Source organism: Schistocerca piceifrons, chromosome 7 (assembly GCF_021461385.2).
Source record: "Schistocerca piceifrons isolate TAMUIC-IGC-003096 chromosome 7, iqSchPice1.1, whole genome shotgun sequence".
NCBI classification, from domain to species: domain Eukaryota; kingdom Metazoa; phylum Arthropoda; class Insecta; order Orthoptera; family Acrididae; genus Schistocerca; species Schistocerca piceifrons.
Genome location: NC_060144.1, coordinates 412,927,537 through 412,945,778, shown reverse-complemented (window position 1 = coordinate 412,945,778; position 18,242 = coordinate 412,927,537). Strand labels below are relative to the sequence as shown.

General features: G+C 39.8%; 1 protein-coding gene across 3 annotated transcripts in view; it reads right to left on the bottom strand.

Annotated features, from left to right (window-relative positions):
- Positions 1-18,242, bottom strand: part of LOC124709135 (DENN domain-containing protein Crag) — a 333,511-nt gene that overhangs the window by 27,459 nt on the left and 287,810 nt on the right. For all 3 annotated transcript variants that reach the window (XM_047240798.1, XM_047240799.1, XM_047240801.1), the window contains one exon: positions 12,224-12,366. In XM_047240798.1, coding sequence (XP_047096754.1) covers positions 12,224-12,366 — 143 coding nt within the window. The remainder of the gene's footprint in view (positions 1-12,223; positions 12,367-18,242) is intronic.

Here is an 18,242-nt window from a genome sequence, read left to right as displayed (position 1 = left end):
TTTTAGGTTAAAAACAACGTTTTCTTTGTGAAGTTAGTCTGTAAGCTACTTACGGTGTTTCTTTACGTAGTCTGCACCTTCCCCTCTGGCTAGCAGTGGTTGATGTCGACAGGCTTCATTTCACATCTGCAGTTCTTGGCATTTTGCGTTATTTCCTGCACTGCACTACTTATAATTGACTTTCTTAACTGTTCTTCATTCTCATCACTGCTACAGTATTTATGTCTACTCGTTTGTTTTCATTCACATTGTGAGTGTTGACAACCTATGAAACGATTTTGTGTGTGTGTATGTATGTGTGTGAGAGAGAGAGAGAGAGAGAGAGAGAGAGAGAGAGAGAGAGAGAGAGAGAGAGAGGGGGGGGGGAGAGGGGGAGAGGGGGAGAGAGAGAGAGAGGGGGGGGGGGGAGAGAGAGAGAGAGAGAGAGAGAGAGAGAGAGAGAGAGAGAGAGAGAGAGAGAGATAGTTAGTGAAATTGTCTAGTATGTAGATAGAGACATGAGAGAGGTGTCCCCTCCCCTCCCCCCTTCTAAAGAAAGGGGGGGGGGGGAAGACAGGGATTGCCGGGACACTGATTATCGGATAGAACTGGGAGAAAATGGTAGTGGTAAATTGAACCTGTGGTTATATTTGTACTTTTAATGTTATATTAAGTGGTCAATCCGTTTAAAGAGTGTGTGGCTTGCCAAGGTGATCTGATCATTTATGAGTTGTTTCTTTATTGTTATGGTTTTTTGGATGTGGTAGTCTTCTTGTAGGGTGAGGAGGTGTTTTTTGATTTTGTTTATCCTTATGATTTCCATGTCTATGTGTTTGGTTATAATTTTATGTTGGTATAAGTGTTCTGCAAATGTTGAATGATTTGTCCTATACTTCCATGGTCTTGCATGTTCTTTGTATCTGGTGTCAAATACCCTCCTGGTTTGACCTATCTTCCATTTGCATTTTAGTTGGTATATTCCTGATTTCTGATACAGATCAGGGTTTTTTTTTTTTTTTTTTTTTTTTTTTTTTTTTTTTTTTTTTTTTTTTTTTTTTTTTTGGAAGTATTTCTGAATTGAGTTGTTGGTTTGGTGAGCTACTTTTATGCCTTGTTTTTTGAAAATATTGGATATTCTGTGTGTGTATTTGTGGTTGTACGTCATTGTGCACCATCTTTTACTTTCTGTTTCTTTCACACTTTGTGCTGTTTCTATTCTTGTATTTTGTGTGTTTCTTTGTGTGTGATTTTGTCCTTGTGTTGATGGTAGCTGGGTGTTTGTTCTTTTCTGTTTCTTCATTTTATTGTTCAGCTTTGTTACTAAGTTCTCTTTGTATCCATTGTTTGTGGCTATTTGTAAATGGAAGTTAGGTATTGTCATTGATTCATTTCATAATAAAATTCTTTAATACGAATTTGCCTCAATTGTTGTCTAGCGATCTGAGAAGCCAGTTTCCTAGGTATCCCATATTTGATGAGTAGGCAGGATACAACAGAAAACCCAGGAGAATTGCCCCAATTTAATCCTTGTGCCAACAAAAAGATGATTGATAGAAGTACTAGTGTCGATAGTGTTGAGAAACAGCTGAAATCGTTTAAACTGAACAAAGCTCCAGGCTCTGATGCAATCCCTGTCAGACTCTATTTTGAATTTGTTGCTGAGTTAGCCCCTCTTCTAACTATAATCTGTTGTAGATCACCTGAACAAAAAACCATCCCCAGTTCTTGGAAAAAGACACGGGTCACACCCATCTACAAGGAGGATAGTAGGAGTGATCCACAAAGCTACCATCCAACATCTGTGACATCAAATTGTTGTAGAATCTTAAAACACATTCTGAGCTCAAACATAATGAGGATCGTGAATAGTGTTTCCTGATTTCCAAAAATCTTCCGACTCAGAACCACACCAAAGTTTACTGTCAAAAGTATGAGATCATATGGGGTATCAAGTGAAATTGGTGACTGGGTTGAAGACTTTTTGATAGGGAACACACAGGATGTTATTTTGGATGGAGAGTCATCATCAGATGTAGAAGTATCTTTGGGTGTGCTCCAGGGAAGTGTGACGGGACCCTTGCTGTTCATTTTGTATATTCATGACCTTTGCAAGACAATATTTATCGTAAAATCAGGCTTTTTGCAAATGATGCAGTTATCTATAATGAAGTACTATCTAAGAGAAGCTGCATATAATAGAGGGAAACACTCCACATGGGAAAAATATATATAAAAACAAAGATGGTGTAACTTACCAAACGAAAGCGCTGGCAAGTTGATAGACACACAAACAAACACAAACATACACACAAAATTCAAGCTTTCGCAACCAATGGTTGCTTCATCAGGAAAGAGGGAAGGAGAGGGAAAGACGAAAGGATGTGGGTTTTAAGGGAGAGGGTAAGGAGTCATTCCAATCCCGGGAGCGGAAAGACTTACCTTAGGGGGGAAAAAAGGACAGGTATACACTCGCACACACACACATATCCATCCACATGTACACAGACACAAATGTCTGCTTGTGTCTGTGTACATGCAGATGGATGTGTGTGTGTGTGTGTGTGTGTGTGTGTGTGTGTGCGCGCGCGCGCGCGCGCGCACGCGAGTGTATACCTGTCCTTTTTTCCCCCTAAGGTAAGTCTTTCCATTCCCGGGATTGGAATGACACCTTACCCTCTCCCTTAAAACCCACATCCTTTCGTCTTTCCCTCTCCTTCCCTCTTTCCTGATGAAGCAACCGTTGGTTGCGAAAGTTTGAATTTTGTGTGTATGTTTGTGTTTCTTTGTGTGTCTAGCAACATGCCAGCACTTTCGTTTGGTAAGTTACATATCTTTGTTTTTAGACATAGAAGCTGCATATATACCCATATAATAGAGGAAACATTCCACGTGGGAAAAATATATCTAAAAACAAAGATATTTGTGTCTCTATCAACATACCAACACTTTCATTTGGTAAGTTACATCATCTTTGTTTTTGCATATATATTCAGATTGATTTTGATAAGATCAACATGGTGCAGAGAGGGGCAAATTGCTCTAAATGTTCCAAAATTAAAATTTTGCACTTCACTTGACAAAATTAAAAATTTAGCATCCTATCACTATAATAACAATGAGTCACTGTTGGAATCGGCCAGCTCATACAAATACCTGGGTGTAACACTTTGTAGGGATATGAAATGGACTTATCACATAGGTTCAGTTGTGCATAAAGCAGTTGATAAACTTCAGTTTATTGGTAGAATATTGGGGAAGTGCTACCAGTCTACAAATGAGTGTGTGTGTGTGTGTGTGTGTGTGTGTGTGTGTGTGTGTGTGTGTGTGGGCGCGCGCACGCGAGTGTATACCTGTCCTTTTTTCCCCCTAAGGTAAGTCTTTCCATTCCCGGGATTGGAATGACACCTTACCCTCTCCCTTAAAACCCACATCCTTTCGTCTTTCCCTCTACTTCCCTCTTTCCTGATGAAGCAACCGTTGGTTGCGAAAGCTTGAATTTTGTGTGTATGTTTGTGTTTCTTTGTGTGTCTAGCAACATGCCAGCACTTTCGTTTGGTAAGTTACATATCTTTGTTTTTAGACATAGAAGCTGCATATATACCCATATAATAGAGGAAACATTCCACGTGGGAAAAATATATCTAAAAACAAAGATATTTGTGTCTCTATCAACATACCAACACTTTCATTTGGTAAGTTACATCATCTTTGTTTTTGCATATATATTCAGATTGATTTTGATAAGATCAACATGGTGCAGAGAGGGGCAAATTGCTCTAAATGTTCCAAAATGTAAAATTTTGCACTTCACTTGACAAAATTAAAAATTTAGCATCCTATCACTATAATAACAATGAGTCACTGTTGGAATCGGCCAGCTCATACAAATACCTGGGTGTAACACTTTGTAGGGATATGAAATGGACTTATCACATAGGTCCAGTTGTGCATAAAGCAGTTGATAAACTTCAGTTTATCACATAGGTTCAGTTGTGCATAAAGCAGTTGATAAACTTCAGTTTATTGGTAGAATATTGGGGAAGTGCTACCAGTCTACAAATGAGTTTGCTTACAAATGATGTGAGTGAGCCATCCTAGAATATTGCTCAACAGTGCGGGACCTGTAACAGAAAGGACTAACAGGGGATATTGAACTTATACTGAGAAGGGTAGCACAAATGGTCACAGATTTGTTTAATCAGTGGGAGAGTGTCACAGAGATACTGAAGAAACTGAACGGGTAGACTCTTTGAGACAGACATAAGCTAACCTGAGAAAGTCTATTAACAAAGTTTCATGAAACTGCTTTAAATTATTACTTTAGGGATATACTAAAACCCCCTACATAATCACACACACAGGGATCATGAGGATAAGATTAGAATACTTGCTGCATGCACAGAGGTAGTCAAACAATTATTCTTACCGTACTCCATACCTGAATGGAACAGGAGAAAACCCTAATAACTGGTACAATGGGACATATCCTCTGCCGTGCACCTCACAGTGGTTTGCAGAGTATAGATGTAGATGTATATGCAGATGCAGATATTTGGTCAAACAGACGGACAGTCATTACTGACTTACTTAAAGGATGCCCTGAGAATCTTTGATTTAGATCTAGCAAACACAGAGTAATTGTAGTTAAAGCTGAATAATATTATAAATTGTGGTCTAGATAAGTATGTAGCCAGTACCATTCAAGACACTAAAACACTCTCACTACAAAAGAGACTGCAGGGAAATTGATACAGTACATTTAATAGCAACTTATGCACCCATAAGAATAGATATGTGTGAAGCCCGCAATAACTTTCAGTCAGTCCTGGCAATAGAACTATAACAAAATTTTAGGAAGTTCTGGTCACACGTAATGACAATGAACAGGTCCAAAGCTTCCATCTAATCTCTCAAATGTCCTCCTGGTGTTGAAAATGAAGGCAGCAGATATATTAAATACCATATTTAAAAATATTTTTGTGTGCGAGGACATTACCATATAAAGGCTTGATATTAAAATATCGGTATCCCCCCCCCAACTCCCTCCTCAATATTGCAAACAAGTAAACCTACTTAAAGTGATCAAGGAACTAGGTGCTAACTGGACACCAGTTATATTTTACATTCAATGAACTGCACTGTTAGCCCCCTCCCTAGCTCATATTTATCGAGAATCTCTTGCACAACAAATACTTCCATGTGACTACAACAGATTGGAGCCACTGAATTAAAAACAAATATCTATGATGTCAGTCTGTTGCAGAAACCTACAGCCTATTCTAAGCTCAAATGTTCCTGGAGGACAATAAAGATCTCTAAAAGAATCAGTTGCAAACAACAGATGTGCATGAACAGGCAAATTATGCTTTACTAAATTATTTAAAGGCATTCAATACTCTACCTCATTATTGACTGCTAACAGAGATATAATTGTAAGGAATATTGTCCCACATATTTGATTAGCTCTATGAACATTTGGCTAATGGGACACAATAAGTTTACTGGGTCGGGAATATTTTACTGAAATAAAAATAACATTTTGTCATCTTTATTCTTTGGCCTCTTTATCCACAGCTGCAATTATACACATAATTTAGGTTATGTACCATCAATTTTCAACTGTAATTAAGAGTCTTATTTACACTGTACATATTTTGCTTTATTTTGAACATCTTCAGTGGTCAGAGTTTTCGTTCCCTATTTCCATTAGTAAAGTTCATCCACACATAGGTGCTCAATTTTTATAACGATACACTTCAATGACAGCAGATGAATTTACATAATCATGCTGTTTAGCTGCACTTACACCATGTGTATTTTGTTTTCTTGTTGTGAGACGCAAGCTGTGCAACAATAAAAAAAGTTAACTAGGTGTAAGTGCTTATACACGACATGATAATGTAACAACGGAAAGTCCAGAATGAAATAAAGACAACATTATGAAAAGGATAGATTGCCCCCTCACCACATACAGGAGGTTCTGAGTTGCAGACAGGCACAACGAAACAACTGCTAAACATTTAAGTTTTCAGCTATAAGGTCTTCTTCGGAAATGGAAAACACGCACACACACATTCCCAAAAGCACAACTCGCATGCACTGGGCCCTGTCTCTCACCATTGTGGCCCTATTGTGGATTGTAACTGCATCTGGCATGAGCATCAAACTGAGGTGAATGATTATAATAAGGAGGAGGTATGGGGTGGGAAGGGGAAGGGGGAGGGATAGCAGGGTAGTGCTGGGGGAAGATGATGTCCTGCCTGTGAGATGTGGTGGGGACATTTTAGGACCACTAGGGGAGCACAAAAGGGAAAGTGGAAAGGAGAGAAGAAAAGTAAGGAAGGGGAAAATACTAGCGGGTGCAATGGCGGAACAGAAGGCTTGTGGAGTGGGAGTAGGGAAGGGGATAGGTAGATGGAGGACTGGAGGTAGCAAAGGTTGACTTTAGAGGGTTACAGGAATGCAGCAAAAATTGTAGAGAGAATTTCCACATACGCAATTTGGAAATGCTGGTGTGGGTAGGAAGGATCCCGGTGGTGCAAATTGTGAAACAGCCACTGAAGAGAAGCATATCATGTTGGGCAACATTTTCAGCAACTGAGTGGTCTGATTGTTTCTTCTCCACATTCTGGAGGAAGTCATTCATGCATACACACAGCTTGTTAGTTCTCATGTCCATCTAGAAAGCAGTGTAGTGGTTGTAGCTCAGTTTGCAATTCATGTAACTGGTTTCACAGGTAGTCTTGCCTTTGACGGGATAGGAGATGCTGTGATAGTACAAGAATAGGTGGTAGTGGAAGGATGCATCGAACAGGTCTTGCATCTAGACCTATTGCAGTGATATGAGCCATGAGGTATGAGGCAGGAAATAGGGGTGAAGTAAGGGTGGACAAGGATATTTTGTAGGTTTGGTGGGTGGCGGAATACCACCGAGAGGCGGGAGGAGGAGGGTGGGGGTGGGGGGGGTGGGGGGAGAGGACAGTGGGTAGGCTATTCTTTACTTTAGGGCACGACAAAAGGTAGCTGAAACCCTAGTGGAGAATGTGATTCAGTTGCTCCAGTCTTACGTGGCACTGAGTCACGAGGCGAGTGCTTCTTTGTGGCCGGACAGCAGACCGTGGGAAGTGGTTGGTGACTACATCTCCCATGCCCTCTCTCTCCAGTCACCTACTATTTTCCACATACCAACTGTCTGTCCACAAAGGAGCACTCATCTCGTGACTTGTTAACACCCTGGACTGGAGCAATTGAATCACATTCTCTGCCTGGGTTTCAACTATTTCTTGTTGTGCCCTGAAATGAGGAATATCCTACCCCTCCCATTGTGGTATTCTGTAACCCACTGAACCTACAACAATATCCTTGTCCATATCTACTCCAAACCTGCTCCCAACCCTTTATCTCATAGCTCATACTCCTGCAGTAGACTTAGATGCAAGACTGTCTCATACACCCTACTACCATCAACACATCCTCTAGTCCTGTCACAGGTATCAGTTATCCCTTCAAAGATATGGCTACTTGCGAAACCGGCCATGTGATCTACAAACTAAGCTGCAACCCTGTGCTGTTTTCTATATGGGCATGACAATTAACAACCTGTCTGCCTGCATGAATAGTCACCGCCTAACTCTAACTAAAAGACACATGCTGCCCAACACGATGTGTTCACAACCTGTGCCATCAGGATCCTTCCTACCAACACAAGCTTTTCTGAATTCCACCGATGTGAACTCTCCCTACAATGTATCCTTCATTTTCATAACCCTTCTGGCCTCATCCTTTGCTATTTCCTGTCCTCCACCTACCTACCCCCTTCCCTGTTCCCACTCCAGCAGTACACACAATGTATGCCTTCTATTCTGCCAACACACCAACTAGTCTTTTCCCCTTCTCTACTTCTCTCCTATTCCACTCCCCTAGGAGTCCCAACCCTGCCCTAACACATCCCTACATGCTCTCACAGGCAGTGCAACACTTTCCTCCACCACTACCTTGAAATCTTTCCTCTTCCCTGTGCCATGCCTCCTCCTTGGCACCACCACCCACCCCAGATTTCTGCTCATGCCTGACATCTGACACAGTTGCAGTCCACAGTTGGGCTGCAGTGGCTGGAGACAGTGGCCTTGTTTGTGTGAGTTGAGCTTAAGTGAATTTATGTCAATTTCCAACGATGGCTTTTGGCAAAAAAATTTAATGTTTAGCAGTCTTTTCATTATGCCTGGCTGTGTCTCAATTCCTCCTCTATGTGGTATGTCCTTTTCATAATGATTCCATCCTGGACTTTTTTGCTTAACAGCTTTTCTTCCATCACACAACCCAGTGCTGTTTTCCTGTGTTGTTATTATCTAACAAATTTTATTATCTCTGTCCTTTTCTTTCTCTTATTTCCTGTGTTTTACTGTTGCTTTCCAAACTCCACATGCACTGACTTCTGAGCTACACTGTATGAACAGCCTCATCCAAACTCAACACATGGATATGTGACTATGTGGATTGTTGGGGCAGTACCTAATGACCCACACTCTGCACACTGATACAATCATTTCTATGCCTTCCTTCAAAGTTATTAAACCCCCTAACTCCCTGTGCCTCATGAACTCGCTGAACCTCATAACAACCCCCCCCCCCACCCCGACCCCCTCTCCCACCCCACCATTCTTCTCGCATATTCCAGCCTGCACATGCTGACCTCACCCAATCCATTTTTCACCTGCTGTCCCTTTCTCCACTCATATACACCTATCAACCTGCAAGCTACCGTTATCACCTTTTTATTTTTATGTCAATTTTTTTCTTTCATTATCAGCCTCACTCCCTCAGGTTTCACCTTTTTCTCCTCATACCTCAACTGTTTCATCCTTTTTGCCACGTATTTTAAGCACCTTTTTTTTATTTCACACAATGGACCTCGCTCCTTCCATCAGCAGAAATACGGAAAAGTTCCCCTATTTCTAGCCTGACGTACTGTTCCTGAATTGTTGCTTGGCTCATGGAATCCCACCAAATAGCCTGACTGTTAGTTTACCAATCTCCAGCTGCAACCCGTCCTTACACAATGACCTCTGTCTCTTCAGATTCCATCAATCCATAAGCTTCACCAACCTAGCCCTGCAATACCATGTAAATCAGATCCAAACCTCCTTGTAATATCTGTTTTCCATTCTTACAATTCTCCTGCTCTAGACTCCCAAATTCCTGCTCCCCATTTCTCAGATTGAAATTATAGCCCTCCATAAACTAGACTAGTTTGCAAACCACCACCTCAAGAAACTCTCCAATCCACTCAACTCATACTCCCACCTTGGACCACCACTTCTGCAAGAGCCTCTGGAACTCCTCCACATCCTCTCATGCTCAATTTACCCTGTCTCGCAGACGTACAACATTTACCACACCATCAGACTCGCTTCCACCACCAAACAGAATCGAGAAATTAAAGAGACCCATAACAAAGCCATGAACATGTCCTCCAAAAGCCTCAGTCCCCCTTTCCAAAGGCCTTACCTTTTCCCCCCACTACAGAATTCAATCACTCTGGAGGAAGACTTACATCTATTGAAAGGTTTCTGGGAAAGTGCAAGGTATCTGTAAAGGCAATCACATAAAGACACTACTGCAACCAATTCCAGAGGATTGTTCCAGCGTCCAGAGTCCGCATCAAGAAAGCATGACAACAGACAATGAATGAACTCAGAGGTGCACAGCTAGCGTCATAACAGGTTAGTATAGTTCATGCAAAAGTGTAATAGAAATCCCTGGGAAACTTAAATGGGAATTCTTGAAAGAAAGGCAACAATTCACATGAAACCCTGTTATGTAAAGAAGACTGTGCAACTATTATGCTGTGACCATTGGACTATTTTATGTGAAAGGAGTACAGTTTTTTTAAATCCAGTGTTCTGCCTGCAGTGCATCATTTCTGAAATTGCAAAAACAGAAGGGAGACTGCACATGGCCCTCAGAGATTGGTAAAAAGTTTTTTACTCTTCTCATTGTATGTCAATGATATGTCATCAGTTCTGTCCTATTGTAAATAGCAAAAGTAAGCTAATGACTTCAGTTAAGTGCAAAACCAAATAGCCTGGAAGGCAGCCATCGATAATGTCAATGTAGACTTGTATGCACTGCATTCCACTTAAAATCCAACTTCTTCTGGTTCATCACTCTATCCTAGTTGGCATGAAATGTTAGGTATTCTTTTCATCCTTATTTTTAAGCAGGATAAATATAAATTTCTTCCACTAAGCAAAGGGTCTAAGGGTAAAATTAGATAAAAATCTGAAGTAGGCCGAACATACAGCTACAACATGCAACAAAACATACTACTAAAATATAATTAGCTCTTCCTGAAGCTGAAAAACAAACTTGCAGAAATGGGTGTGCTTCCAGTTGCTAACTACAGTGATATACTACAAAGATTTTCTCAATAAAGCTCTAAGTGCTTGGACTTGGTGATGGAATGCCTGTGTAATGATATATCTATGAGGTTTACCATTTTGATAATATTTTGCAGTTCATGCACAGCAATCCTGGCTGTATGAAGAACAGAGTATAAAGAGACTCTGCTTTACTGTCAGGTTACTTTATTCCACGAACAATTCTTTCTTTCACTCACCATGACACAGTCATCTTCCTTATATAGTGTCCAAAAGCTTCACTGCTTAAAGCCATGAACCATTTCTTCAGTCATCTGAAGCCTCAGTGTGTTGCATACCCACCCACACTGCTTTATTTACACTTTGTACATGCTACTTCTATGCAAAAGTTTACCATGCAGATGGTCTGATTGCTTCAACATATAGTGAACAAATCAATGAAAAAAACAGACACTGAGCTGGAGAATGTTTAAGTGGTTAAGTACAAACAAATGAATTTTTATTGTGATACTAGAGTTACAAAGCACACTGTCAACAGACTGAGACCAGCTGTCATAGGGAAAAGTCAGTGCAAAAGCCAGAGCTGAACTGCTGGTCTCTGTTGAGGAACTCAACCTGTACTTGTTTATAAAATCAACTATCTGTCCTTAACACCACAGGGTCTTTTCCTTTCTTTACATGTAAGTAGTTACTAATTGTGTACTGTCTCGGTGGGGTTTGGTTATTTGAATCAGAATTGGGAACCGGCAAATTTTTCTAAGAAAACTATAGAAAATTATACAACAAAGAAGAAAAGAAAGCTATGGTTAAACATTCTGTTGATAACAACATTATTGTAGACAGAGCATTTGATGGGACTGGATGGGAATGGTACAAGAAAACAGCCACACTTTTTATAGAGGAGACGTCCTATTAATCACCATAGATGACTTGAACAACAGGAAACCTATTCTAAATGGCTTGAAGGCGATTCACTAATATGAGTTCCACTCTTAACCAACAAGTTCTCTGCTCAGTAAATCATCCTTTTACTTTAATTTAAAATAGTCAACATTTGTAAAAGATTTTCTTCACATTTAAAATGTTAGACTTCAAGTTCAAACTTGCAATTTTTAACTTCTACATATGTTTCTATGAGGTCTTCCATCTTGATAATACATTGCAATATATGCAAAGCAATCCTGACTTTTCCTTCATCCACCTTCCTTCCCCTTCAACCCCTCTGACAGAAGATGGAGTCACCGGCTCAGAAAGCTCACACGTTTCCTCATTTTTTTTTTCTTTTGTGTGTTTTGTGTGTCACTGTTTGGTGAGTAGCTTTCTTTTATCTATCCTATCACATTATATTTTCAAACACTGATTATATTCATTGATTTACTGAGAACTGAGTTTGATTGGTACTTTTATACTTAGTAATGGAACATGTAACTTTCCATATTGCTGTTGTGGCAATATTTTTTAAGATTCCCTCCTGAACCTCACTAAATAATCTACATCTGTTCACAACAGCATCCAAGCATATTTCATAGTGAATACATACAAAGATAATTCAACTGTGTCCAACAGAATTTTTTCCCTTTTTGTATTTTTATTTTCCTTACAATTTATTACTGCAGTTGAAATTATTACTGCAACTTTCAGCCCAGGTTTGCTGCTTACACCACATGTTTGAATGTATGTTAAACTTTTGTGCTGCTTAAATACTTCAGTTAACATATACCAAAGTACATTTATCATGTACACATCCTCATGTGGGAGAGACATAAATTGTACAGTAATAAATGAGCACTTTAGATGATAAAATCACTAATAGTCGGGTTTTTCAACAACTCATTATAACTGCTGCATAGGCAGACTCTGCTTACCCAGATAAGAAAGCCGATTCAAGGAAGTTTTACTTCTGTTCACACTTTCTTGACTTTGTGCTGAAGCCATTTTTGGCTGTGACCGATAATCAAGTATGGTAACACTAAGAAATGGAACTGTGGCTTTCCCACAAAACTGGCACCTGAAAAAGGAAAAAAAAAAAAAAATCTGTAAAGTATATAATTTGTGATAAACATGTGTAACAACACATTTCTATCCTTTATGTAATTCCAAAAATTTTATGAAATAGCGGTAATCGTGAATTGATTGCAGGTCAGTGTGACTTCCTTGAGTAATACCTGATAAAAATGCTATGATCAAGAACTTTTCCTGTTAAGTTCGCTAACAAATGCGTAATGAATTATATTTTTATGGTAATGATCATAATGATAGTACTTACAACTATGGCAATGTTGTATTACAAAAAATGTAAAAAAAAGTCCAGCCTGGAATCTGTACCCATGTGCGCAATACAAAATTCTTATCCGTATTTTCATCTGGCTTCAGGATCCAATGTTCTGTTTTGTCGAGCATGGTAGGCAGAACAGAAACTAGCCCCACTGTATTTCATTATGATCTGTATCAGAGTCACATGCTTTGTAATTTACAGCTAAGCCTTTCTCGTTCCACAGGAGATGTAAAAAGGATGGATAACATTGCAAAATGTGAAACTTACAAAAAAAAAAAAAAATATCTGAACAAAACTAAAGAAATGTGGATGAGATATATATCAACTTAAGAAACAAACAAACTAGGATGAAGCAGTTAATTTGGAGTGCATTTTAATATGTTTTGTGACATCACATGAGCCACAGCTATTCTATGAACAAGGAACGAGGACTAAGATTTAACAACCCATTGCCAACTAGGTTATTGAGGCCACAATATGCGCTTGAACAAGGCTGGGGAAGGAAATAAGCTGTCTCCTGTGGCCATTTTGGCATTCATCTTCAAGGATTTGGGAAAAAATTGGGGGAAATCTAAATTAGGATGACTGAACAAAGTTCTGAAATTCACTAATTCCAAATAAAAAGATATTAAGTTGTAAAATGAGCCACTAAATATGTAATTCACAGAAAGGAGATTACATAGGCCTGCAATGACAGAATTGCTTATAAAATGATAGGTAATTGTTATAGATTTCTGGATGCTCCATTCAATAAAAATCACAGAAAATTCCATCATCCTCAGTTTCTCATATAACAACTTTTTACATTTATTGTGTACAAAAATGACATAGTATTAACAAGGCTTATTCTTTTGAGTCATCAGTCTTAGGACTAATTCAATGTGGCCTTTCATGAATTCCTCTGTTGTGTCAACCTTTTCATCTCATCTCAGAGTTGCACTTGCACCATATGTTCTCACAATTGATTTTTGATGTATTTCAATCTCTGCCTTCCGATAAAATTTTTCCCTTCTACAGCTCTCTTTATTACCATGGAAGTTATTCCCAGATATTTTAACACATGCCCTATCATCTTGTCAGTGTTGTCCTCGCTGATTCTGTGGAGAACTTCCTCATTTCTTCATTTCTTATCTTATCAGTCCACCTAATTTTCAACATTCTCCTGTTGTTGTTAATGTTGTTGTTGTTGTTGTTGTCGTCTTCAGTCCTGAGACTGATGTGACGCAGCTCTCCATGCTACTCTATCCTGTGCAAGCTTCTTCATCTCCCAGTACCTACTGCAGCCTACATCCTTCTGAATCTGCTTAGTATATTCATCTCTTGGTCTCCCTCTACAATTTTTACCCTCCATGCTGCCCTCCAATACTAAACTGGTGATCCCCCGATGTCTCAGAGCATGTCCTACCAACCGGTCCCTTCTTCTTGTCAAGTTGTGCCACAAGCTCCTCTTCACCCCAATTCTATTCAATACCTCCTCATTAGTTATGTGATCTACCCATCTAATCTTCAACATTCTTCTGTAGCACCACATTTCGAAAGCTTCTATTCTCTTCTTGTCTGAACCATTTATCATCCACGTTTCACTTCCATATATGGCTACACTCCATACAAATACTTTCAGAAACAACTTCCTGACATTTAAATCTATACTCGATGTTAACAAATTTTTCTTCTTCAGAAACGCTTTCCTTGCCATTGCCAGTCTGCATTTTATATCCTCTCTACTTCGACCATCATCAGTTATTTTGCTCCCCAAATAGCAAAACTCCTTTACTACTTTAAGTGTCTCATTTCCTAATCTAATTCCCTCAGCATCACCCGACTTAATTCGACTACATTCCATGATCCTCGTTTTGCTTTTGTTGATGTTCATCTTATATCCTCCTTTCAAGACACTGTCCATTCCATTCAACTGCTCTTCCAAGTCCTTTGCTGTCTCTGACAGAATTACAATGTCATCGGTGAACCTCAACGTTTTTATTTCTTCTCCATGGACTTTAATACCTACTCCGAATTTTTCTTTTGTGTCCTTTATTGCTTGCTCAATATACAGATTGAATAACATTGGGGACAGGTTACAACCCTGTCTTACTCCCTTCCCAACCACTGCTTCCCTTTCATGCCCCTCAACTCTTATAACTGCCATCTGGTTTCTGTACAAATTGTAAATAGCCTTTTGCTCCCTGTATTTTACCCCTGCCACCTTCAGAATTTGAAAGAGAGTATTCCAATCAACATTTTCAAAAGCTTTCTCTAAGTCTACAAATGCTAGAAACGTAGGTTTGCCTTTCCTTAATCTTTCTTCTAAGATAAGTCGTAGGGTCAGTATTGCCTCACGTGTTCCAACATTTCTACGGAATCTTAACTGATCTTCCCCGAGGTCGGCTTCTATCAGTTTTTCCATTCGTCTGTAAAAGAATTTGCATCAGTATTTTGCAGCTGTAACTTGTTAAACTGGTAGTTCAGTAATTTTCACATCTGTCAACACCTGCTTTCTTTGGGATTGGAATTATTATATTCTTCTTGAAGTCTGAGGGTATTTCGCCTGTCTCATACATTTTGCTCACCAGATGGTAGAGTCTTGTCAGCACTGGGTCTCCCAAGGCTGTCAGTAGTTCTAATGGAATGTTGTCTACTCCTGGGGCCTTGTTTCGAGTCAGGTCTTTCAGTGCTCTGTCAAACTCTTCACACAGTATCGTATCTCCCATTTCATCTTCATCTACATCCTCTTCCATTTCCATAATATTGTCCTCAAGTACATCACCCTTGTATAGACCCTCTATATACTCCTTCCACCTTTCTGCTTTCCCTTCTTTGCTTAGAACTGGGGTTCCATCAAAGCTCTTGATATTCATGCAAGTGGTTCTCCTTTCTCCAAAGATCTCTTTAATTTTCCTGTAGGCAGTATCTATCTTACCCCTAGTGAGATAACCCTCTACATCCCTACATTTGTCCTCTAGCCATGCCTGCTTAGCCATTTTGCACTGCCTGTCGATATCATTTTTGAGACGTTTGTATTCCTTTTTGCCTGCTTCATTTACTGCATTGTTATATATTCTCCTTTCATCAATTAAATTCAATATTTCTTCTGTCACCCAAGGGTTTCTACTAGCCCTCGTCTTTTTACCTACTTGATCCTCTGTTGCCTTCACTACTTTATCCCTTAGAGCTACCCATTCTTCTTCTACTGTATTTCGTTCCCCCATTTCTGTCAATTGTTCCCTTATGCTCTCCCTGAAACCCTGTACAACCTCTGGTTCTTTCAGTTTATCCAGGTCCCATCTCCTTAAATTTCCACCTTTTTTGCAGTTTCTTCAGTTTTAATCTACAGCTCATAACCAATAGATTGTGGTCAGAGTCCACATCTGCCCCTGGAAATGTCTTACAATTTAAAACCTGGTTCCTAAATCTCTGTCTTACCATTATATAATCTATCTGAAACCTGTCAGTACCTCCAGGCTTCTTCCATGTATACAACCTTCTTTCATGATTCTTAAACCAAGTGTTAGCTATGATTAAGTTATGCTTTGTGCAAAATTCTACCAGGTGGCTTCCTCTTTAATTTCTTAGCCCCAATCCATATTCACCTACTACATTTCCTTCTCTCCCTTTTCCTACTGTCGAATTCCAGTCACCCATGACTATTAAATTTTCGTCTTCTTTCGCTACCTGAATAATTTCTTTTATCTCATCATACATTTCATCAATTTCTTCATCATCTGCAGAGCTAGTTGGCATATAAACTTGTACTACTGTGGTAGGCATGGGCTTCGTGTCTATCTTGGCCACAATAATGCGTTCACTATGCTGTTTGTAGTAGCTTACCCGTACTCCTATTTTTTCATTCATTATTAAACCTACTCCTGCATTACCCCTATTTGATTTTGTATTTATACCCCTGTATTCACCTGACCAAAAGCCTTGTTCCTCCTGCCACCGAACTTCACTAATTCCCACTATATCTAACTTTAACCTATCCATTTCCCTTTTTAAATTTTCTAACCTACCTGCCAGATTAAGGGTATTTGGCAGTCCATGCTCCGATCCGTAGAACACCAGTTTTATTTCTACTGATAACAATGTCCTCTTGAGTAGTCCCAGCCCGGAGATCTGAATGGGGGACTACTTTATCTCTGGAATATTTTACCCAAGAGGACACCATCATCATTTAATCATACAGTAAAGCTGCATGCCCTCGGGAAAAATTACGGCTGTAGTTTCCCCTTGCTTTCAGCTGTTCGCAGTACCAGAACAGCAAGGCCATTTTGGTTAGTGTGACAAGGCCAAATCAGTCAATCATCCAGACTGCTGCCCCCTGCAACTACTGAAAAGGCTGCTGCCCCTCTTCAGGAACCACACGTTTGTCTGGCCTCTCAACAAATACCCCTCCATTGTGGTTGCACCGACGGTACGGCCATCGGTATCGCTGAGGCACGCAAGCCTCCCCACCAACGGCAAGGTCCATGGTTCATGGGGGGCCATTCTCCTATTGCACCAAATCTCAAATCCTTTCTTCTCTTCTCTTCCAGCTTTCCCAGTCCATGATGCACTATCATGCAACACTGGGCTCCATATATACATTTTCAGAAATTTCTTCCTCAAATTAAGACTGATATTTGATACTAGTCGACTCCTCTTAGCCAGGAATGCTCTCTTTGCCTATGACAATCTGCTTTTTATGTTCTCTTTGCTTCATGTGACATGTGTTATTTTGCTTCCAAGGTAGTAGAATTCCTTAACTCCATCAAGTTTGTGCTCCACAATTTTTGATGTTACATTAATTGCAGGTTTCATTTCTGCTACACGTCATTATTTTCATCTTTCATGGTTTACCCCCAATCAACATTCCGCGCTCATTACACTGCTCATTCCATTCACCATATTGAGGATCAGTGGACAAAGTTCAGAACCATCGTACAATATGCGTTAGATGAGTATGTGCCAAGCAAGATCATAAGAGATGGAAAAGAGCCACCATGGTACAACAACCGAGTTAGAAAACTGCTACAGAAGCAAAGGGAACTTCACAGCAAACAGAAACATAGCCACAGCCTTGCAGACAAACAAAAATTACGCGAAGCGAAATGTAGTGTGAGGAGGGCTATGCGAGAGGTGTTCAATGAATTCGAAAGTAAAGTTCTATGCACTGACTTGGCAGAAAATCCTAAGAAATTTTGGTCTTATGTCAAAGCAGTAGGTGGGTCAAAACAAAATGTCCAGACACTCTGTGACCAAAATGGTACTGAAACAGAGGATGACAGACTAAAGGACGAAATATTAAATGTCTTTTTCCAAAGCTGTTTAACAGAGGAAAACTGCACTGTAGTTCCTTCTCTAGATTGTTGCACAGACGACAAAATGGTAGATATCGAAATAGATGACAGAGGGATAGAGAAACAATTAAAATCGCTCAAAAGAGGTAAGGCCGCAGGACCTGATGGGATACCAGTTCGATTTTACAAAGAGTACGCGAAGGAACTTGCCCCGCTTCTTGCAGTGGTGTACCGTAGGTCTCTAGCAGCGTTCCAAAGGATTGGAAAAGGGCACAGGTTATCCCCGTTTTCAAGAAGGGATGTCAAACAGATGTGCAGAACTATAGACCTATATCT